At 45.0% G+C, this 23,248-nt stretch overlaps 1 protein-coding gene across 1 annotated transcript; it reads right to left on the bottom strand.

Annotated features, from left to right (window-relative positions):
- Positions 1-3,732: 3,732 nt before the first annotated feature.
- Positions 3,733-19,463, bottom strand: Zfp92 (ZFP92 zinc finger protein). The gene is made up of 6 exons (XM_021629783.2): positions 19,307-19,463; positions 18,849-18,898; positions 11,612-11,677; positions 11,168-11,294; positions 10,094-10,195; positions 3,733-9,735 (listed from the first exon to the last, which is right to left on the bottom strand). Exons 3-6 carry the CDS (start codon positions 11,642-11,644, stop codon positions 8,531-8,533), a joined length of 1,467 nt encoding a protein of 488 aa, XP_021485458.1. The 5' UTR covers positions 11,645-11,677; positions 18,849-18,898; positions 19,307-19,463; the 3' UTR covers positions 3,733-8,530.
- Between the last annotated feature and the right edge of the window lie 3,785 nt (positions 19,464-23,248).

The following is a 23,248-nucleotide window of genomic DNA, read 5'->3' as shown; positions in this document are numbered from 1 at the left end:
AGAGAATTTCAGAGGTCACCCTCCACCTTATTTATTTATTTATTTATTTATTTATGAAGCAGGGTCTCTCACTAAAACCTAAGCTCACCGAATAGCTAGACAGTCTGGCTAGAGAAGCCTGGGGATTCTTCTATTTGCCCCTAGTCAGTGCTAGGGTTGCAGATGTGTGTTGACTTGCTCAGTTTTCATATGGGTGCTGGGCATACAAATTCAGATCCTTATGTTTGTGAAATGCACTTTTACCACTAAGCCGGCTTCACAAACCCTCACTGGCCCTTTCAAAGGATAACAAACCTAGAACTTTGATTTATTCTTCACTTGAAAATATTTTTGCTTCATTAAATCCAGGTTTACCTTGATTATTTCCATCTATTTACTATCTCTGGCTTAATTTTAGATTATTTTCTGATTTTCCGAGATGAAGACTAACTTCCTAGACCATGTTCCTTATAGAATAACTTAGGTCCTCAAAAATGATGATTTCCCTCAAGGATCATACTATATCCCAGAGATTTGCTATTAGACAGCTCCTTCACTTTGTATTAGAGATAGTTCATGGTTTCACTTTTCATTTCCTTCCCAAGGTAATATTTCTCAGTAGTGGAGAGTTAAAAAATCCTTCCATTATCATTGTGTGTGTGTGTGTGTGTGTGTGTGTGTGTGTGTGTGTATGTGTTTGTGTATGTCCATGTACTCATGCCACATTGCTCCTGTTGCAGTGAGAAGACAGCTTTTAGGAAGTCAGTCTTCTACTATGGGTTCCAGGTATCAAACTCTGATAGCCAGGCAAGCGCTTTTACTCCTTGAACCATCTCATCCACCCAGATCTGTACCAGGCTTCTTGGCTACTTTATTTGGGTTCTTATATCTACCACCCTTCTCCATCCCAATCCTTTCCAGCCCCCGCCCCCTCCCACTAGATAGGTGAGAAAGAAGGTTAGAGGGGAAAGGGGAATAGACCTCTTTAGACTACTTCCTGCTAATTAGAAGCATTGAGTTCCTTAGATCAGGAAAGATCAATTTCATTTTGTCTCTTTGCATACGACCAGTTAACAAACCACAGCAACCAGCCAATATAACAAACTTGCTTCTCAGGTCCCTAGGAGTTATATATATTATCTGAAAAGTTCCCCAAATTTCCAGATGTCACACACTCACAGAAACTATCTGCAGCTGGCAAAACCATGCCTCTCCTAGAGGAGGAGGCACATCACAGTAGGCAGTTGTGGACAGTCTGAAGTAGCCTCATATCCCATACCTGGAATTAACATAAAAACTTCACATAATTGTTTGTTTTTTTTTTTTAAGAAACCTAAATTCTCACAACACAGATCACCTTGAAATGGGGTTTGGAGTAGGCCTTACATTTTCTATGGGTGCCACAAGAAAGTATCCCGCAGTGCTACAAGTCCAAGATCAAGGCCTCCCCTGTTCAGTGGGTCCCTTCTGCATTTTTTAAGGAAGTCTGATCATTCCCTTTCCCAGGCTTCCAGTAGTTTCTGCAATTTTGGCCATTCTGTGGCTTGTTTGTACATGTAGGATTCTCATTTCTGCTTTCACCCTCACACAACATTCTCCCTGTGTGCATATCTATACCGGAGAAATCCCATTTGTATGGTTCCTTAACCACACAGGGTCAGAGCCCACCCTCATGGTCTTCTCTTAACTTGAGCTGCAGTAAGACTTCATCTCCAAACTTGCAATCCTCTTACCTCAGTCTTTCCAATGCAGAGATTACAGGTGTGTGTCACACGTCTGCTCAGAATTCACTTTAAAAAGTGTCTCCTTAAGAAATGTTGACATTTATCCATAGTCCTAAAATATAGCTTGCCAATTATATTGCTGTACAATTCTGTTCTTGCTTATTGATTACTCTGTCCAATTACATGACAATGCAAAATAATATCCATCAGTTATGTTTTATTGAAGTATTCCTTCATGCAAGTAGTTTTTCCGTTACATATTTAGTGACTAGATGCCTGTACTTATGACTTTATGGCTCTATTAGTCAGGGTTCTCAATAGTATCTGAGAACCTATCTCTTCATCTATCAGGCGACTTCAAAGCATTGACTCACATAATGTAGAGGCTGAGTGACATAATATAGAGGCTTAGTGGTGATTGGGTCAACTAGCAACTGAGGGTAGAGTTATAGTTCAAGTCCAGGGGCCATCAGGAGCAGTACCCCTTCCTCTGGCTGATATCATTATTTTTAAAACATTTAGATGATTGCACAAAACCTACCTACACTAGGGAGAAGGATGGCTTTACTCAAAGTCCACCAATTTAAGTATCAATCTCACCTAAAATTATTTTCACAGCCTCATCTAGTCCACTGTTTTACCAAAACCTGAGTTTTATAGCCTGGCCAAGTTGGTATATAAAATTGTTCCCTGGCTTAGTGTCTATCAGCCACAAAGCCAGAGTGAAGTATCACAGAGCAGTCAGCTGGCTACTCTGCCCTCACAGATGGGACTTTGGCTTCCTCCCTGAGGTCTTTGTCTTTCAGCCTTGCTTCTACTGGGTGCTTTCTAAGTTTCACTTTGCTCCCCTACACAGTGAGTGGACTTGGCTAGCATTAGGACCTACGAGCTGCTATTTTTTCTTAGCTTCCACATCCAGATCTCTATTGTGTTCACACTAAGCATACAGAGGGCAAAGAGATGCTCTCATAGCAGACTCTTGGGGCAGCAGGGCTTTGTTAGACCATTCAATTTTGTTTGGTTCTCCCAAACACCTTGAAATTAAGAGGGAAAGTCCAGAAAGTAAGTATTACACAGTTTGCAGTGTGGGTTGTTTGATGTTAAAGGGAAACGATCTTTTAATTTTCTCAATTTCTCTCAAAAGTGGTTATCAAAAGTCTGCACTGATAGGAAACAGGAGCAGGTTGGTAACTTGCCATGACCATACTGCTCCCAGAGTGATTACACCTCCTATCTAGGCTTTCTGTTTTTAGTCCTAGCACCCTTTTATTTAAAAGCCTTTGTGAAGAAAGGAGGGGAGAATATTCTGCTGTAACAGGAGTTCAAAGCTGAGCCTGGTGGCACTCCAGAGTTGGAGGCAGGGTAATCACTTGACTCCAGGAGTTCAAAACAAGCTCAGGCAACATAGGGCTGAAAAATTAAACAGCAAAACAGAACCCAAATAAACAAAACAAACCCCCAAAACTATCAACAACAAAATCCAGGTCATAAAAATTTCTATAGGCAAACATAAGATAATGCCTCAGTGACTTTTTCTAATAAGAGGTCTTCATTGTGACCCCAAAATACGAACTAAAAATTTAAAATACATAGTTTGAAAGAAAATGTTTGATCAAAACATAGTTGATGAAAATCTGATGTTAAGAACTCTAATTCTTGACAAGAAGACAAACAATTCAATTAAAATGGGCAAGAGATCAACACAATTCTTAACGGAAACATGAATGGCCAACAAGTACATGCAAAGATGTTCAATGTTTTAGTCATGAAGGAAATGCAAATCAAAATCACAATACTTACCACACACTGGCATGACCACACTAAGACAGCCAGACAACAAGTGTGGGTGAGGGTGGACTAAACTGGAATGCTAATACAACAACAGGTATTGCGGATAAGAAATAATGCAACTACCTTGGAAAAGTTTGGCAGTTCTTTCCCAAGTTAAACAATGCGTCACCATATGAACCAGCTATTCCACTCTTATGTACTCAAGGGAAATAAAAACACATTCACACTAGAATGTGCCTACAAATACTCAGAGCAGCTTTATTTGTCTCAAACTGGAAAGAATGTAAATATAATGTAAATATATTATGTAAATATACAGGCATCAACAAGTATTGGAGGCCATGTATACAATGGGATAAATATGAAGTGGATATACACACAAACACCTGAAAACATTTAAAAACTGGCACTAAGAGGCCAGACACATACTGTGGACATCCATTTATACAGAAGTTAATCACTAGTGATAGAAAAGCAGTAGTTGTAAGGATAGGGGATAGGGAGGAGCAGAAAGGAGTTATTGGCTAAGATGCTGAGTGTTCACTGACTTGACATCAGGGATTGTTTTAAGGGTATAGACACAATTCATCCACAGTTGCACACTTTAAGCTGTATAAACTCTACCCCCGTCAGTCTTCCAAAAGGCATTAATGCATCAGAAGCCTCCAGATGAATAGCAGGCCTTCATTTCTGTTCTCAGCATTCCCAGGTGGTGGAGAGGGACCAGGCTTAGCTCCGCTGAACACCAAAGGAGGTACTGTTCTCCTAATAAACATGCAAGGCCTTGAACTTGACTTTACTTTCAATATAAGACCATAAGAATCTGCAGAAGGCAGGCATTGTGGCTCAAACCTGTAATTCCAGCATGTAGGAGGTAGAGACAGGAAAATTAAGAGTCAAAGGCCAGCTTGGGTTATACAGGCTTAAAACAACAGCCTCCAAAGAAACCCCCCCCCTCACAAACAAGTGTCCAGGAGTCTCAGAGAGCCATTGTTTTGTGGAATCACAGATGAATTGGGGCTCACAAAATATGAAGCCAGCTAAAAATGGCAAGGCAAGTGGGGACTCCTAGGAAAGTGGGTGGAATCCCCCAACTCCTTCTTTTACACTACCTCTTCACGGTGGCCATCTCTTTGACCATAGTGGCTGGTGAGGTGTTAACTCACACCCCATAGCAGTTCTCCTTTATACTAATTTTTCTTCACTTCATGTTTAGGAAAATTGTTTCTCATCTGGAACCAGCTAGGGTCTAAATTTCTACACATGGCATCCTAGGTACTTCAGACTCTAGACTGAGTTACTGATGCAGAACTGCCTTCAAGAAACCTGTGTGCAATCTGGGCTTCCCTAATACACTACATACTCTCCACTCTCTACCAAAGCACTTTTCAGCAACTCCACACACACACACACACACACACACACACACACACACACACCTAAAGTCCCTATATTCTACTTCCTGTTTGGAAAGCTGTGAGGGTGGGTGATTCCATGCTGTCTGAAACTTGGAAGCAGAAAAAACAAAACAAAACAAAACAACAACAACAACAACAACAAAAAAAACCAACACAGTAACAGAAAGACAGGCATAGTGTGCCTATTAGGAGAGTAATAAGCTTTCTGTTTAGGAACCTGTTAGGCAGGCCTGGTCTCAGAGTTGCAGTATGGGGCCCTGTGAGAAGCCTGTACTGAGTAGACCACGGCAGGCCCTCCCACATGAGAAACAACCCCTCCCTAATAATTCTAGCATCACTCTAAGCTCTTTCTAGCTCAGAATTGATTCTTGCTTGTGACCTTGAATTCACTACCTGTCTGTTTACTTTAATCCTGGGAACAGCCCCTCTCTACTTGGGAGGGGGGCGTTTCCAAATGACTGTCTTTTCTTTTTAACCAACAAAAATGTTGAAAAAATTCTACCTCATGATAAATTCAGAGAAGTCCATCTATCAGTTTCCTGGAGACACTTGCCAGGACATTCACACAGCACCTGAAAAAGCACCCAAAGTCTTACAAGGCAAATGGTCCAAAAGTAAAGTATATGGAAGTAGGACAGGAAAACAGCAGTTTTGATAGTTTAAGCTTTTACAATCTAGTTGCCTCTCAATACACACAAATGAACAATCAGCCCCATTCCTCATCCAGCACAAGGGATGGAGCATAATTTTCAGGCACAAAATAAGGGAAAGCACAAGTGTTCCTTTGGTTACTCTGACTTTATTCCTGGAGAACTTGTCCTGTTCATTTTACATACCTGATTACCATACCTGAGAGAACTCGCTACTCCTATCTGCCTTGCTGAAAACATCTAGGAACAGGAACTAAAGTAGAAAACTAATAAACAGATGTGTTGCTATGTATGTAAGCAGCCATTGGGGACTGTGGAGCATTTCAGGGCACTCCACTCTGGAGTGCTCTACATCTTTATCTGTAGACCCCACTTTCTGCTGAAAATGACTACAGATGATCCTTCCTCTTGGGACTTATCCTTGGGTATAGAAGCTGGTGGCTGGCTTGGAGGAGAGGTATCATGCATTCACTTCCGAGAGCCATGGAAATAAACACCCAAGAGCACGTGACAGAGCCTGCACACAGCCTCTCACTGTAGGCACCTGCTCTGCAAGAGGCTTAGGCCTAGTTTCCTGTATCTGTGCCATCCCTAGCAGAGACTGAACAAGTACGTCACCAGGAACTTAAAAGATCCTGGTCTTAGTATTTCCTTTCTACTGGGAAACCAAAGTGGCAGATACTTTCGACTGCCTCCAGGAGCCACTGAAGCCAACCACTATGTAGTTCTACACTGCTGCCCTTCCCTACACTGTGGCCCTGTAAAAAGCCTGCATCCTGTGAACTAGGGCAGGCCCTCCTATATGGGAAACAACCCCTGCTCAATAATCCTAGCATCACTTTAGGCTTTCTACTCAGACTTGACTCTTGCTTTTGACCTTGAACCCATTACTTGTTGGTTTAATCTTGGGAACAGCCCTTTTCCACATGAGTGAGCAGTTTCCAAGTAGCTGTCTTTTTTTTTTTTTTTTTTTTTTTTTTTTGTCCAGCCCACCAGGAGAGCAAGGCTCTTTCACTAGTGCCCAGCAATGGGCTTGGAGTGCAGACACAAGGCTGAGCAGGACACATGGTTGCAAGCTCACAAGAAAGCAATCACAAGACGTAAAAATGGGGATCTACTAGATGACATGGAGATAAGAGCAAGTTACAAACTGGAACTTTACAAAAAACATTTTATATACATAAAGTGTGTGTCCATGTGTGTGTGTGCATGTGTGTGCGTGTGCGTGCGTGTGTGTGTGTGTGTGTGTGTGTGTGTGTGTGAAGTTATTCTGTGACCAGGATCTCAATAAGCATCCATGGTTTCCAGGTCTTCCCATACTCTCTTGTCAGGAGGTAATTATCTGTGAACCTCACTCACCTGGCAGGGAGGGTACCTCAGCAATCTCTATCTCTATTATTAACCTGCCCTGAGGCAGCATTTGTGACAAAATCTTTCTTGGCCCTTGGATAGGAAAGGGCTGGAAAGTAGCTCGCTGACCAGGATGCTGAGCTGAGTATACCAAGGGACAGATCTCCCAGGCTTCTGGAGACAGCACAGGCAGAAAAGAACTGCCGCAGGTTTCCCTGTAAAACACCTCCTTAGTTCTCAATAAAGTGCCATTTGGCAAGTCATCCAGACTTAAGGGAAGACAGAAATGTGATATCATCACTTGGAGGGCCAGGTTTGCAACCTCACTAATCAGTCATGGGCTGGGAAGGCCCCTTTCTTGTGTCTGAATTTTTCTGGGGGCAGGGGGCAGGGAGCAGGGGGCAGGGGGCAGGGGGCAGGCATGGAACACATGGTCTTCGATCTGTTGGGTATATACTCCACCTCTGAGCCACACCATCTGTCTGAGGAATTTTTATAAAAGGATCAACTCCCTAACATGCTCATATAACAACAGCAACAACAATAATAACAACAACAACAGCAATCTCCATTTTCAACTGTTACCCTCAAACAAAAGAATATTAAAATAATGGCAACCTTAATATTCTAAGAAATGTCCTCTGTCTGAAAGAACTGTCTGGCCACATTCCTTTCAGGTGCCATCTAAGTGCAAATTCAAAACCTGTCATCACTACACAATGGGTTGCCTGAAAGAGATTAACAGACAAACTTTAGGCACTGGGGCAGCAGGTAAGAGCAACACAAAGAGACCATATGGCCTTCACTGAGTGGGAAGGGAGGAGACTGAAGCTAGCAGGATGTTGGGGTTGTAAATGCTGTCATGTATTACCTAGACCCTTCTCCTGTGGGGACCAGAGGAAAGGGGCTCCCTCCCCCCCAAAAAAAAAGAAGACCCACAGGATCTCTGGGCCTTAACTTCTCTGCAAGTTTAGTACAGACCCTCCAAGCAGCAGCAGCATGGGTCACATATATAGAGTCTAAGTTTTCACATAGGGTCCAGCTAGCGCTCCAGGACTGCAGGTTAATTTTAGAACCCCCTCAATTTATAAACTTTTAATGGAATAAAGTGCGTTCAGTATATTCTACCTGGAAACACACACACACACACACAAAAAAAAAAAAACCTCTTAAGAGGAGGAAACCACCTCACATTAAACAAGGGAAAGGACATGGGTCATCTCTCTGTAAACTTCAAGGTAACTGTACCTAGAGTTGGTGGACACTGCTGCTTCCCTCCTAACCACATCAGGCAATTCTCATGTAGATAGGAGAGACTAACTCTGTATTATACAAATCTGCTCACGTGGAGACCCCACTCACACAGGCACTCACACATCCAACCACACACAGGAGTACCCTGTCTAGGCTCCTTGAGGAGCCATCTTCCTGTGCATCAATTTTGTCATTAAGGACTAGGGAGGGAACTTTCCTTTTCTACCCGTCAGGGAAAGGAGTAGGGCAGACTATACTGGGTGGGGGGCTATGTATGTGCTCGCTGTCATTCTGAATAGCTTTTCTGTTTCACAGTGGGGGAAGGGGCCACCCTGCCATTCTGAGTTGCTGCCGTATTTAGGCCTCAAGGTAAAGATGGACCCTGGGCCTTTTCATCATACAGGAAAACCTCACTGTTTTCACTGTCGCTTCCCTCTTCGGGCTGGGCTTCTAGATGTTGGCTCAATAGTGACTTCTCCTCCAAAGCTGAGGTGGTCCCTGTAAAAGGCTTCTGTTTCTTGTCATCTTCATCATCGTGGATGCGCAAGTGGCGACACAGCAGCAACTTGTTTTCGAACACCTGGCTGCAGCGCTCACACACTTGGGGCTTCTCATTGGTGTCGACAGGCTGGGGGTCAGCAGAGCTGCCTTCCCCTGCCTCCTGGGGCTGCGGCCCTCGGGACGCCCACCGATGCTCCAGATGCATGCATCCACGCCTGAGCTCCTTGTCTTGACCGCCAAGCCGCACCCCACCATGAACCACCTGGTGCTTGAAGAGGTTGGCCCGGCGACCAAAGGCCCGGCCGCATTCGCTGCACTTGTAGGGCTTCTCACCACTGTGCACCCGCTGGTGTTGGCTGAGCCCCGAGTGGCCGCGGAAAGCCTTGCCGCACTCACGGCAGGCAAAGGGCTTGTCCTTGCGGTGGCTGCGCCGGTGGTGGATGAGCTGCGAGATAGCCTTGTAGGCCTTGCCACACTCCGGGCAAACATAGGGCTTCCGGCTGCTGTGGATGCGCTGATGCTCGATGAGGTTGGAGCTTCGGCTGAACGACTTGCCACACTCCCCACACTCATAAGGCCGCTCACCACTGTGGATGCGTGCATGCTCAAGCAGGGCAAAGCTGCGCCGGAACACCTTCCCGCACAAGTGGCACACGAATGGCATATCGCTGCTGTGGATGATCTGGTGCTTGACGAGGTTGGAGCTGCGTGTGAAGGTCTTGCCACACTCCCCACATTCATAGGGCTTGTCGCCACTGTGGATACGCTGATGCTCCAGCAGTGCCCAGTTACGCCGGAACAGCTTCCCGCACTCGCTGCACTCATAAGGTTTTTCATGGCTGTGGACAATCCGGTGCTTGATGAGATTGAAGCTGCGGCTGAAGGATTTTCCGCACTGCTGACACAGATACCGCTTCTCAGCGATTCTGGAGTGCTGGTACCTTAGCATTGGATTTGGCCTGAAGTCGTGAGGACGCCTTTGCAATGAGGATCCCGAGGTGTCTCCAAGGAGACCTCTTCCAAAAAGTTTCCGCTTAGAAGTCGAAGTCTTGCCCTTTATCCCATTCCCTGTAATGACACAGTCACAAACAGTGTTACTTTCCTGGGCCTCCTGTGGAGCATTTTCCTCCTTTTCATCTCCCCATCAAGGAACTGGGGAGGGTGAGGGTTAAAACACCATCAGACAGGCAGAAGGGACTACAGAAAGAAGATATTCTGGAAAGCGGGGTGGAGCTAGTGGGAAACACAGTGCAGACGGTCTCTTTTCATCCATTCCTAGCAAGGAAGGGAGTGGAACGCTGGGGAGACTGACACATTCACTAAAGAGGACTTCTTACCCAAAGTTTCAGTTCACATCACTTTCCTCAGGCCAGCCCTTACTTTTTACCCTCGCCACTAGCCATCTGGCTGAGGGTGTCTTGCTTACCAGTACAGGATCCTGCTGCAGTCCCCATTCTGCCCTCTGTAATCCAGGGCTTCTCCCCTCGCTCCAGCTGGGATACCAGGTTAGGCTTGGAGATAGCAAATCCTGTTGATAGAAATGAAGAAAATCATCACCTTTCTAGCTAAGCACAGAATAATACTTAAACAGAGCTCAGCCTCTGTCTTCAGTCAGCAAAGAATTCACCAGAAAGTATACCCTAGTTATGTGCTTGGAGGCAGCACGTTTCTCTACTAAACTCAAGTGAGAATTCCTGATGTCTTCTGGGAAGATATGTCCACAGCTTTCTCTTGATGGTCAGAGAGGACCCAGGGAAGGAACCAGTTCCTCTCCAAGGAGTCAGATGATAGGCATGGTCACAGAGCCATCTAAGCTAGGAAGATGGCAGCAAAAAGTAACGCCCCAGCTTAGATAATGTTCACTAGAAGAAGTTGGGACAGATTACTCCTGTCACTCACTTCTCAGTGCTTTTGAGTACATCCATAAAGCTTGAGAATGGTGGTTTTGTCTGGAATTGGCAAGGTGGACATCCTCTTGTAGATGCACAAAGATAAGAGAATGGACAGTGTTGAAGTAAGGAAAGAACAGCTGGCAGGAACTGGCCCCAGCTTCTGCCTACATTTCTCCAGGCTTGGAACCAAGTGCACTGACTAGTCCTAGTATGGGGCCTCAGGGACAGTGTAGATGGAAGATGTTGTTAACTTTTATGAAGCAGGTTGAATGTCAAATACATCTGTAAAAATGAGTCTAAAACACTGCAAGTAAATATTCCAGTGTAATTGATGTCTATTTTTAAATAAAAAATATTTTGGCAATCTATGATTTTAAATGCAAAATGAGTCTGACAGGTTGTTAACTGATTTTATGCTGAGCATTCAAAACTCCAAATTCTTTAGAAGAACACTTTTTTGATAGCATAGCTGCAAGGTATGTCTGGGTCGGATAAAGAAATGTATGTATTCTTGGATTCATAGCAATCAACAAGCAAGAAAATTCAGAACTGGAGTCCAGAGACAAAGCAGGTAGGACTGAGTATGAATATATGGTAGGATAACTTACCCACTGACACCAAATGGCTGTAGTTCTCCAGCATCACCTGTTTGTAGAGGTTCCTCTGTTTGAGATCCAGAAGCTTCCATTCTGTCTTTGTAAAGTATACAGACACATCCTCAAAAGATACTGACACCTAAAACAAGCCATTTATGTGTTAGGGAATTAAATTCCAGGTTAAGCTTAGGTGCAAACAATGAAACATGGGATCTCATTGTCCCTGGAGAGTTCAGCAGTAAGGAGAGACTTTGCATTAAGAATACTGTCCCAGGAAAGAGGAACAGACAGACGTGGAAAACCTAGTAAAGAGAACTCAGAAGAGCAGCATTCTGCAGGGGTTAGGGACAGCAAAGCTTTCTCCTGGCCTGAGAGGTCCAGGATCCATGCATAGCAGCAGATGGAAACTGCTCAGGGAAAATTCTGGGACAGTGAAGAAGAGGCTAACTAATTTACCTTGGGCTTTGCCCTCAGAAGAATGGCCGCCATAGTCAGGACTCCAACCGCAGCACAGTTGAAATGCTGAGAGAAATGTAAAGAGGCACAGTGAAATCAGACTGTCCTGGTGCAGCATGTGGCTGCCCTAAAGCCAACCTCAGCTTGCTTCAAAACCCGATTTTTTCTCCCTGTCAAATATTAGCAAGGCAAGACTGTGGTATGTGTATGTGTGAGTGACATAGGTTGCAAAGAAAGGGTGTATTTCATCTCCAGGAGCCCACAGGCTCAGTACCTGCAACCTCCTTGCAGAAAGAAGCAATGGTCTCTCTCACTCTGAATGCTTCACCCTAGGCCGCTGATCACACCTTTCTTACAGCTTGATGGGGTCACTGGAACAAAGTACCATATGCTGGAGGGGTCTTAAAAACACACATGCATATTTTCTCCCAGTTGTGTAGGCTGGAAGCCTGAGGTCTGGTTTATCCTTCCTCCCTTCTGAAGGCTGCTTCTTTTTGCCTCCATCAGCCATCAGGTGATATCCAATGATCCTTGACTTGGAGCTGCATCCTTCCAATCTTTGCCTGAATCTTCACATGGCTGTTTTCTCTATGTGCTCTTGGATCCAAATTTCCCTTTGTCTTACATGACACTACTTGGAGATATATCCTCACTTTAACCTTACTTACATCCACAAAAACCTACTTCTAAGTAAAGGTATCTTCCCGGGAAGTTGGGATGGGACTTTTCCCAATGATAAGGCCACAGGAGAGATGAAGAGGGGATGGAGTACAGGGAGGACAAGGACAGCCACATATTTAAACAGTTTTTAAGTTGTCCTCGGGACCCATAAGTTAACAATGACTAATTATAAATTTGTGTTTCTGATGAAATTTCTGTAAATCAGACCAAAGATCATTTAAGGGACTGGAGAGATGGCTCAGTGGTTCAGAGGATTTGATGCTCTTCCAGAGGATCTGAATTCAGTTCCTGGCACCCACATCAGGTATCTCAATCAACCTACAACTCCAGCTCCAGGTATCTGCAAACTAGTATCATGTATGGAATACTTTTCTGTGGGTGATAAGAGACTTAGTCCTAAGATGTTGGTATGAAGAACAGAATCATTAAAGTCACTGGAGATGATGGAGACTGTGAGGTGCCTACCAGAGGATGGGGCAGGAGTAATCACCAGTGTTCATATGTTGGGTGGATAACAGCACTGAGACGCAGAAGAAAATATTCTTTTAAAAAAGGTTCATACTGAAACAGTTGAGAAAAATGATATACTGCCCAGTTTAAGATAGTCCATGAACAAACAACAACAATAAAGTAAATAAAGCAAGACGGTGACCACTGCTAAACCTGGGCTTCACCATATTCTTTCTGTCTGCCAGTACACTTGACCATGTTTACAATAGTCTTCGTATGAAAGATATACAAAGGCCCAAGTATTACCATTATTATCATCTTTATCCTCAGGGAAGTGATATTGGGAGGGGCATGAGTTGCGTTTTTCTTTGCTGTGACAAAATAGCTGATGAACACAACTTAAGAGTTTATTTTCACCCATAATTTGATGGTATATTGTCCATCACAGAGGGGAAGGCATGGTGGCAAGTGCCTAAGGTAGCTGATTATTTGTGTCCCCACCCAGAAAACAGAATTGTAGTGCTGAGTTCAATTTATCTATTTTCCTTTAAAAATACTTTTAAATTTAAATGTGTATGTGTGTGTGTGTGTTTATGTGGGAAAATGTGTACCTGAGTACAATTGCCTAGAGATGATCCCCCTGGAGCTGGCATTACAGGCTGTTGTGAATTACTAGATATGAGTTCTGGGAACTGAACTTGGGTCCTCTGGATAAAGAGGAAGCACTACTAAGGGCTGAGCCATCTTTCTAGCTCCTCTTTTCTCCCTTTGTATTCAGTTCAGATCTCTAGCTCATGGGACAGTACCACCTATATTTCGGGTGAGCTCTCACTCCTTGGTTAAGTCTCTGTGGAAATATCCCCACAGACATGCTCAGAAGTCTGTTAGGTAATTCCATTGTCAGAATGCTGTCAAAATGGATAGTGGAGTTCTGGTCTCTTCTTTTTTCTTCTTTGTGATACTGAGAGTGGTTTTGCTCTACCACATTGATGTGTTCTGCCACAGGCCCAAAGCCATGGCATAGATTAGCAAGATGAAAGCTCTAAACCTGTAAGCCAAAGCAACCCTTTCATCCCTAAAGCTGATTGTATCAAGCTTTTTCTTACTGTAATATGAAGCTGAATAACAATGTTCAAAAGTAAAAAAGAACTATAGAAAACATTTGAATAGGGCCAGGAAATGGTTCATTAATAATATACTTGCCTTCCAAGCATGAGAATTTGAGTTCCATATCCAAAGCCTATGCAAAGAAGGCCTGGGACTGGAGGGATGGTTCAATAGGTAAGAGACCTCTGCTCTTCTATGGGACCCAAGGTTGGTTGCCATCACCCACATGTTGTCTCACAACCACCTGTACTTCCAGTTCCAGGAAATGTGGTGCCAACTTCTGACCTATGAAGGTATCAGGCATTCACATAGTATGCACATGCACACAGAACATTCACACATGTAAAATAATTAAACCTTTAAAAGTAGAAAATCTGAGCTGATGGTATACTTCTGTAATCCCAGTGTTGGGGAAGTGTGGACAGGAGACTCCTGGGGCTCACTGGTCAGTCAGCCTAGCCAACTAGGTGAGCTCCCAGCTAATGGAGAGATACTTCAAAAAACAAAGGAAATGGCTCCAAAGGAACGACATCTGAGATACTTCTGCCCTTTACATGGACATGTGCACATGTGTCTGTGCACACAGGAACACACACAAACCCCATTTGTGGCTGGGGAGATAGCTCAATGGGGAGACAGTTCAAGTGTCAAGTGAATGCCAACTGGATATGGTGGCCCATTTGTAATCCCAGTACACAGGAAACAGAGATAGAGGATCCTTGGAGCAAGCTAAGTAGCTACACTAAGGATAAGTAACTACACTAATCCAGTTGGCCACCCCTGCATGTATAAGAGACCCATATAGAAGGTCTCTCAATATATAAGGTGGAGAGTGGTTGAAGAGGACACTTACTGTCTACTCCTAGCCTCCATATATAGCTACACACACATACATGTGCACTGGCATGTCCTCCAATATCAAAACATACATACACACAATTCCTACTCTCCTACAACACCAACAAAACAAATCCATTTCGAAGGATACTCAGTAGTTAAACACAGTTACCACCTGAGCATGCAATTCCACTCCTGAGGGTGTACTCAAAATGATTTTTAAAAACAGGTGTTTACATAAAACCTATACACCCACATTCATAGCAGTCATACTAGACAAAAGGCAGAAACTGCCTACACACCCATCAACACACAAATGGATAAACAAAATGTGGTATACAGAAACAATGGAGTATTATTTGGTTGTAAAAGGAAGGAAATTCTGATGTATTCTACAACATAGATGAACCCTGCGGATATTTTGCTAAGTTAAAAATGTCAGAATTGTACACAAATGACCACATATTGTATAATTCCATTTATATGATGTAACATGGCATTTCACAAGAGCTGCCTTGACCTAGTTTTTAGTTGTGGCTGAAATCTTTGTCTTTTGTAGACAGTTTGCTAAACCTCCATTCCTATTGTCTTATATTAAGGTCCCAGTCTCTTGGGTCACTAAATACCCAACCCATCTGCTTCCTATCAGGTTCTCAATCAGGGACTAGCTCCCAGAAAACTAGGGGGCTCCTACCAGTTAACCCATAGGGAAATGGCCCAATTCCTGTTGTGTACAAGATATCCTAACAGTTTCCCTGTCCTAAATGCACCTCCCTGTGGTCCCACATGGCTGTTTTCTCTCCTTCAGGGGTGTAAAAAAGAGAATTCTTGCTGCCTTTAATTTGTGACAATGCCAATGAGTAGTGAACCACCATCCTCCTAATCTTTATAAAATACAATGAGTCCAAAACAGGCACATTCATAGCCAGAAAGCTGGGCTGAGAAACCAGATATAAAGAATGACTTAGTGGGTTCAGGGTTTTCCTCACTGAAATGAAAAAGTTCAATGAAAAAGCTCCAGAACTAGATATAGGTAGGGCTGGGCAGCACAGTGAAAGCACCGAATGTCACTGAATTGTTTCTTTTAAAATAGTGCTTTTAATTATAAAAGCATTTTATAATTTTATGTGTATGGGTGTTTTGCCTGCATGCATGTCTGTATATCAGAGTCCAGAGCCCCCACAGAGTCCAGAAGTGGTTATTGAATCCCCTGGAATTGCAGTTATAGATGGTTGTGAGCTGCCATGTGGGTGCTGGGACTGGAATTCAGGTCCTCTGAAAGTGCAACAAGTGCACTTAACTTCAGAGCCACCTTTTCAGCCCTACAAATGGTGTCTTTTACGTTAAATGACTCTTGACTCTTTTAAAAAAAAAGGAGGGAAAGGAGATTGGTGAGATGGTTCAGATGATACAGTGCTTACTTAGTAAGCAGGAGGACCTGAGGTAGATAGCAATTGACGTCCGGTCTCAGTTTATAGACATGCACATGAAAATATACACATGTACAGACAAAAAAAGGAAAGAAGATGCCCACAGGCCACATGTGCATTTCATTATGGGAACTCTGCAACACTAAAGGGTTGTGGAGGAGATGACCCAAATTTGCAAGTGTTTTGGATTAAAATTATTGTTTTTATAAACAGCATTATCCAGGGAGATGGCTCAACAGGTAAAACTGTTAGCCATCTTAGCCATGCAAGCCTGACAACCTGGATTTAATTCCTGGAACCCATATTTTAAACAAACAAAACAAATGATGGTGTGAAGGTGTAAGGTCAGCATTCACAAGGTAAAATGGGAGACAGAGACAGGAGAACTGTCTGTTAGCATGGGGGCCAGCCTAGCCTGGATTATGCAGTTCAGCACAAACAAGAAAGATTCACCTTCAGCAAGATGGTAGGTGAAACTGACTTCCCAAATTTGTCCCCTGATCTTGTGTGCATCATGGTGCATTCTGACACACACACACACACACACACACACACACACACACACACACACACACCAAACAAAAACAACATAAATTTGCTACCATAACAGTACTGCAATGACACTATTAATTTCAGAAAAGTCAGAAGCAAGTGGCAGCTTATTCCTTCCCAATTTGAGGGGGTACACTGCTGTTATGTCACCCTAGAGCCAGGCCCATGAACAGGATTTTACCTGTGGAAGGATAGACTCATTAGAAGTGACTGTCACACAAGGAGGATATACAGCAGTGTCTGTCCTTGAGACCTAATCCTTGAAAGTCAGTCATGATTTCAACTCTTGCAGAGACATAGCGAACTCTGTCCTTAGGAGGATCCCAGGTAACCTAGGTAGCTCTAGTCTTCTGGGTGGTTGTGCTATTCTCTCTCTCTCTCTCTCTCTCTCTCTCTCTCTCTCTCTCTGTGTGTGTGTGTGTGTGTGTGTGTGTGTGTGTAAGCATCTGGAAGAAGCCTGGTGGAACTGAAGAACATCTTCTTCCCACTGCACTGGCTACCCTTGTCAGCATCCAAAACACAGGGTAGTCTGAAGGGTGATGTTAAGCCTGGAAGCTCAGATTTGTTCCCATATAAGCTTTGGCCTGCCTGAGGCATATCCAGTAGACTTGGTCTCAGGGCAAGCAGATGGGAAACAGATCATCCTGTACATCCAGCAACCCCACTCCCCTAGGCTTTGGAAGGGGTCTTGAGCACAGCGGCTCCCCTCATCCCTGCTTGCATGGAGCAGGAGCAGAGGGGGGTGAAAAGGTGAAGGTTATCTACTGCAGGGAAGCCTGGCAGAGATAAAGGACCTGTGGCTCTCAGACCTACAGGCTACCAGCAGGTGGGGCACTTCCCCCAAAGAAACCAGAAACACACCAAATAAACAGCAAAGACGACATTCTGAATCCTCCTTAGTCACATCACAAGGGGAATTTGGGCCCTTTCATTCACAAGGAGGGTTATGAAGGTTAATTAGGGCAGAACTTTCCCTAGGGTCCTAGCCACTTTAGAGCCCCAACTACCTCTTCTCAGCTCACCTGCTGCTCCTGGTGTGAGGCTCTAGTTACCTGCCTTACTCCCCACTGGGTAGAATGGCCTGAGGAGCCTGGCCTGCCAAAGCCCTTATGGAACTCCCCTGTAGCTACTGGCCTCGGGCTGAGTTCCAGGAGGAGGAGGAGGAGGAGGAGGAGGAGGAGGAGGAGGAGGAGGAGGAGGAGGAGGAGGAGGAGGAGGAGGAGGAGGAGGAGGAGGCAGTTAGACATAAGACCACCAGCCATGGATGCTTGCTGAGGGATCCTCTGAACAGGTGGCTCAGATCCTGACCTTTTCTGTCCACAGTCTTATCCAGACTGTTAGAATAAACTCACAAGCCCATTTGACCCCTCCTTTCCCTAATCCCCAAGACCCCCCCCCCCAGCTGCAGTCAAGCTGGGCACAGAGCTCAGCCTCACATGAGTCAGAGCACTCTTACCTCAGGGCCTAGGTACCAGCTATTCCTTCTGCCTAGAATATTCTTCCAAAACAAAACCATGTGGCTTATTCTTTCATCACCTTCAAGTTTAAGCAGAAATCTTGCCTTTGAAAACACAGGCCTTTTCTAGTCACAGCACGTAAACTTGTAACTGGGTCTCTGAAAAAAGTTCAGCTCTTACTCTCTTTCATTCAACCTATGTAGTTACTATTTTAAAATGTTTATGACTTATAGTCTGTGTTCTGTTACTAGAACTGCGGCAATAGAGGAGAGGATTTTTGCCATCTCCTTCTTTGATCGGTCTCAGAGAAGTCTGTAACAACCTGGCTATAGTGGGTCTTGGCAGATCCTTGTTAGATGGAACTAGTCATAACTAGCACTTCAGGGAAGCACTGGGCACAATCCTCTGTTCAGCTCAGCTATGGTCACCCCCTCACCCCGTTTCCCACCTTTCACTTTACCTTACCTTCCTAGGCATTGGCTTGGTTAAGCTTATTGCTCTTCCCTGGAATTCTGGAAGCACAATGGACAGTGGTCAGCTAAGTGAAAAGGCACAGCTATTGACTTTGGAGAGCCACAGGTTTTGACGTTCTGTTCCAGTCTGGGGCTCTCAGGGCTTGTGCCTGTGGGCTGTTGGCCAGGTGCCCCTGGGTAACACTGCCATGACCTCAAAATTCGAGTCTGTCCAGAGTTCCCACATCTAGAGGTGCAAAATCCAAATTACCTGGGAAGATCAGCTGTACAGTGCTCTTGTGCCAGCCCCTGTATTAGTGTCTGAAAATCAGGAGAGAAACATGAAAACAAGGCTTCAGCTCCCCAGAGCCCAGCCCAGGCAGATTCTTCTTCCTTCCCCAGGCTCTAGAAAGGGGCATCCCCCAGGGTCCCTGCCCAGCTCTTCCACAGCAGGCCCATTTCCCAGAAAATCCCCAAACATAGCCACTACCACTCCTCCTTCCATCCCCTAGCCACCTGTGCCCTTCCTTCCGCACTCCTGTTGAGATAGGCCAGACCGCTGAGCGCCTCCCTTCTCCTGCCTGCCTGAGTACTTGCAGTCTAGGCAGCTTTGGCCTCCTCTCTGCATCCCTACATCAGGCAGAAAGCCGAGGCCAAGGATGCTGCCTCCGAGAAGCTCTCCAGGGAGGCTTCCCAAAGAGGCTCAGAGCTCTCAGTTTTTGACCTCACCTCTGTTCAGGAGGTTCGTCCTGTGTGGTGGTCCGTCTTCTAGGTCCGAGACTGATGCGGAGGAGCGGAGGAGGAGCGGGGGAGGAGCGAAGGAGCTGAGGAGCTGAGGAGCGGGGAGTAATAAGCAGGCGGGGCTGAGGCGGGGGCGAAGGCGGCGTGGGAACAGGGCGCAAGGTGGGACATTGAGCATGCGCGGCGCTGCGGGCGGGCGACTCGGCAGGCTCCCGCCCCACTCAGGCTTCTGGTCTCGCTCCCTTCCCACCGGGGACACTTCCGTTTTTTGAACTGGGCTGCTCTGAAGCAGTCGGGTTGTAATGGTCACCATATCATAGTCCTGAAGAAGATAGGGAGCAGCCCCCAGTTCCAGTGACCCCACATCATTAGTGAAGCACCTCCCATGGATTAGACCATGGAGCATTGCATGCAGACATGCATGCATCCATCCATCCATTTATTTCTCTAGCATCAAGTGGCCAGACCATGGTCTCCTAGTAAAAAGCCAGAAGGGCAACCAAGGATCAGAAAGGGAGCATTGGGTATGAAGGGGGGACTTAGGATATGGCAAGGTAGAGACAAAGAGGAAAGAGAAAGTGCAAGAAGTGGTAGTGACCTACTGAACACATCAAGGTCTTTTTGTCAGGTTATGTTATGTGTTCAGCAAGCCCGCACCCCAGAGTAGGTATTAGGGTTACCATTTTCCCATTGATCACCATCCATATGGTGGAAGCAATATGGAAACCCAAGGGCTGGACTTGTACACTTTTCTCTGGAAAGTTATGACATCTCCCAAGAAGTCAGTATGAAAAAGAGTAAAAGATAAAGAATAAGGAAAATCAGTCATATTGCTGGTCCTACCATTGTTTCCCAACCCTGGCTGCTGGGAACTGAGCTGTGCCTTTCCTTATAAAGCTGAGCATGGTCTTTTCTTTAGGTGGCTCTGGTACCAGGCCAAGTCCAGAGCAAAGAGCCCTCTGCAAGCCTGTGATCCTTGGATAAGACTGTCATATGTCCCAGGCTTAGGGGGGAATGCTAAGAACCCCCAGCAAAGATGCTTCTGGCAGTGAAGAATGGAGACTGTAGGGGGACAAAGACAGCATAGCTTTGGAACCCTTTCCTGGAACAGGCTGGGAGGCCCCAGTGACCCTCAGCTGTGGGTTTCAGTAAAGAGATACCTGATCACTGGGGCTGCTGGAAAGGCATCCCCAGGTCTGCTCCCCCTGATTTAACGTGTGCACCTCCTGAGAGACAGGTCTTAGAGAATGTTGTTCCATTAAAGATGGAGAGACAGGATCACCTTGATCATATAGGTGGCCCCAAGTCAGTGACAGAGGTCCCGGTAAGAGGCAGAACAGAGATGCACGGAAGAAAAAGGCAAGGTGTTAGGTGTGGTCACAGCCAAGGGACACGTGGGGCTGCTAGAAGAGGTGGGAAGGGTCCTCCCTCAGCCCCTCTGAAGGATGCACCCTGACTTTAGACTTGGGTCTCTAGAGATCTGGGAGTCAGGCTCCTTCCAGGCTCTGTTCATTGGCTATGGCCACCCCAGGACTCTCTTCCCCGAGGCAATCTGGGGAACTTAAAGTGTTTTAGGAACAGTTAGAGCTGAGTGCCCACACTACCGAGGTTGCTAAACTGGGATGGAGACCACCTTGTCGACACCCCTCCCTCTGGCTTTGGCCATTCCAAGGAGCCATTCTGGTCTCTTCTATTACAAGTGAGTCATGAAATCCAGTCTCCATTCTAGGGAGTAGAATTAAGCTACAGCTCTTGAAACTTACTTATGTGAGTTGGTTCTCTCCTAGCTGGTCAAACTCATGTCATCAGGCTGGTCAGAAAGCATCTTAACTTGTTGAGCTATCTTGTTGGCCACTTAAAACAATACTTTTAGACACATGTGAAATTTCTGTATCAGGTACCATGAGTTAGAAGAAATAATGCTTAAAGTCAATGTGTTAGTTACTTTTCTGTTGCTGTGTGTGGTGGTTTGAATACGAATGGTTCCACAGGCTCATATTTTTGAATGCTTAGTCATCAGAGAAGGATTAGAAGGTGTGGCCTTGTTGGAGTAGGTGTGGCTTTATTGGAAGGAGTGTGCAAAGGGGTGGGCTTTTGAGGTTTCAAAAGCCCAAGCCAGGCCCAGTGTCACTTTCTTCCTGCTGCCTATGGATCCAGACGTAGAATTCTCAGCTCTTTCTCAGCTCTTTCTGCCTGCACACTCCCCTGCTCCCTGCCATGATGATTATAGACTAAACTTCTGAAACTCTAATCCAGCCCCCAATTAAACGTTTACATTTATAAGAGTTGCCATAGTCATGGTGTCCTATCACAGCAATAGAACTCTAAGGCTGATGTTGATACTAGAGATTGTGATATTGCTGTGACAGCCTGACCATGCTGTTTGTTGGAGGAATATGGAAGACCTTGGTACTTTGGAATAGAAAAGCAGTTGGATGTTATAAATGGTTGTGGAGAGCTGCTTGTTTTCACCCTGGCCTTCAACTGGAGACAGGGATAGGCAGGATGTTTTGCCAAGTTCATTTCCCTTTGTTTGTGTGAGGATCACACAGACAAGTGTTTGAGGTAAACAAGTTTGACTTCTTGATAAACTTCATTGATTCCAGGTGCTTTGCTCTGACTATTAAAAGAACTTGTGGAATAAACTGGTGTGACAGTTTCACCTGGCAGCCCTCTTGAACTGATATGTTGGTTTTTTAATTTTTTTTCAATCCTCACTCCACGTTCAGGAACTGTTCCACTTTGCCTGCCAAATAGCGCTTAATAGGCTACCCTTACAGGAGCATGAAGACAGTGCTGAGGGCAATTTCAACTATGGAGGCCCAGCTCAAGAAGTTTCAGAGGGGAAGAATATTAGTAAGTGGCCTAGAGCTCTTTCTTATGATATTTTGGTGAAGAATGTGGCTGTTTTCTGCCCTTGTCCAAAAAAATCTACTTAAGGCTAAAATGAAGATTTTTTTTTGATTAATGGTGTTGGTAGAGTAGATTTCAAAACAACCTAGTCTTTACTGCATTGTATGATTATTAGTGGTTGGTTTTATGCAGATGTGTAATGAAAAGGATTAAGCTGAGCAAAGAAAAATATAAAATATACAGTTTAAGGAGAAAAGAAGCACCAGGAAGTATAATGGAGCTAAGTCCAGTGGTCAAGGAGATAAAAAAGTTTAAAGAAAATCGTGATGCTAAATAAAATAAAGGGAATAGTGATGTCAGGGAAAGGCCCCACCCAACTAAGAATCCACCTAGCTAAACTTACAGCTTGTAAAAAGGAATTAAAGAAAAGCTTAAACAGTGAAGGAAATTATTGAAAACAGAAAACTGGTAAAAATGTATAAAAATGAGAGGGCCAAGTTCCAGCCCCAGCAAGCAGAAGACCCTGGTCTCTTCAGCCACATGGTTCTGGCTTTAGAGTCAAAGATACATGAAAGGAGTTGTAGAATCTCCCTCTGCAACTAAGGGAAGCCTCTGAGGCCAGACGTATGTCAGGGGTGCACACCAGCATGGAGGCCCAGAGAGACCACTGTGTAAAGCTGTGAAGGTGAAGCCTGGATTTTGTGAGAGATCCTAACAAGGAGAGCTGCAGACTGGGAATGGAACCAGTGAGAGAGCAAGAGGGGGAGAGAGGAGAGAGGAGAGAGGAGAGAGGAGAGAGGAGAGAGGAGAGAGGAGAGAGGAGAGAGGAGAGAGGAGAGAGGAGAGAGGAGAGAAGAGAGAAGAGAGAGAAGAGAGAAGCGAGGAGAGAGGAGGGAGAGAGAGAGAGCGAGAGCACAGTGTTGCAGTCAATAAAGCTGAAAGGTGTTGGAGATCAGACATGCAGAAAATGGAGTTTACCCTGCTGGTTTTCAGTTTGGCTTTGGTCCAGGATTTCCTTACTATGCTCCCTTTTCTTCCTTTTGGAATGGTAATGTATATCCTGTGTCATTGTATGTT

This window comes from Meriones unguiculatus, chromosome X, assembly GCF_030254825.1.
Source record: "Meriones unguiculatus strain TT.TT164.6M chromosome X, Bangor_MerUng_6.1, whole genome shotgun sequence".
In the NCBI taxonomy this organism is placed as follows: domain Eukaryota; kingdom Metazoa; phylum Chordata; class Mammalia; order Rodentia; family Muridae; genus Meriones; species Meriones unguiculatus.
Note: the sequence above shows the minus strand (reverse complement) of the source record. Positions and strands in the feature narration are given on the sequence as shown.

Excerpts from the sequence above, each read along its gene's own strand:
- Zfp92 (XM_021629783.2), bottom strand. The coding sequence starts at position 11,644 with ATGGCGGCCATTCTTCTGAGGGCAAAGCCCAAG. Across the intron at positions 10,196-11,167 it reads CAGCCATTTGGTGTCAGTGG|GATTTGCTATCTCCAAGCCT; the intron begins GTAAGTTATCCT and ends TTCTATCAACAG. Across the intron at positions 9,736-10,093 it reads TGCAGCAGGATCCTGTACTG|GGAATGGGATAAAGGGCAAG; the intron begins GTAAGCAAGACA and ends GTGTCATTACAG.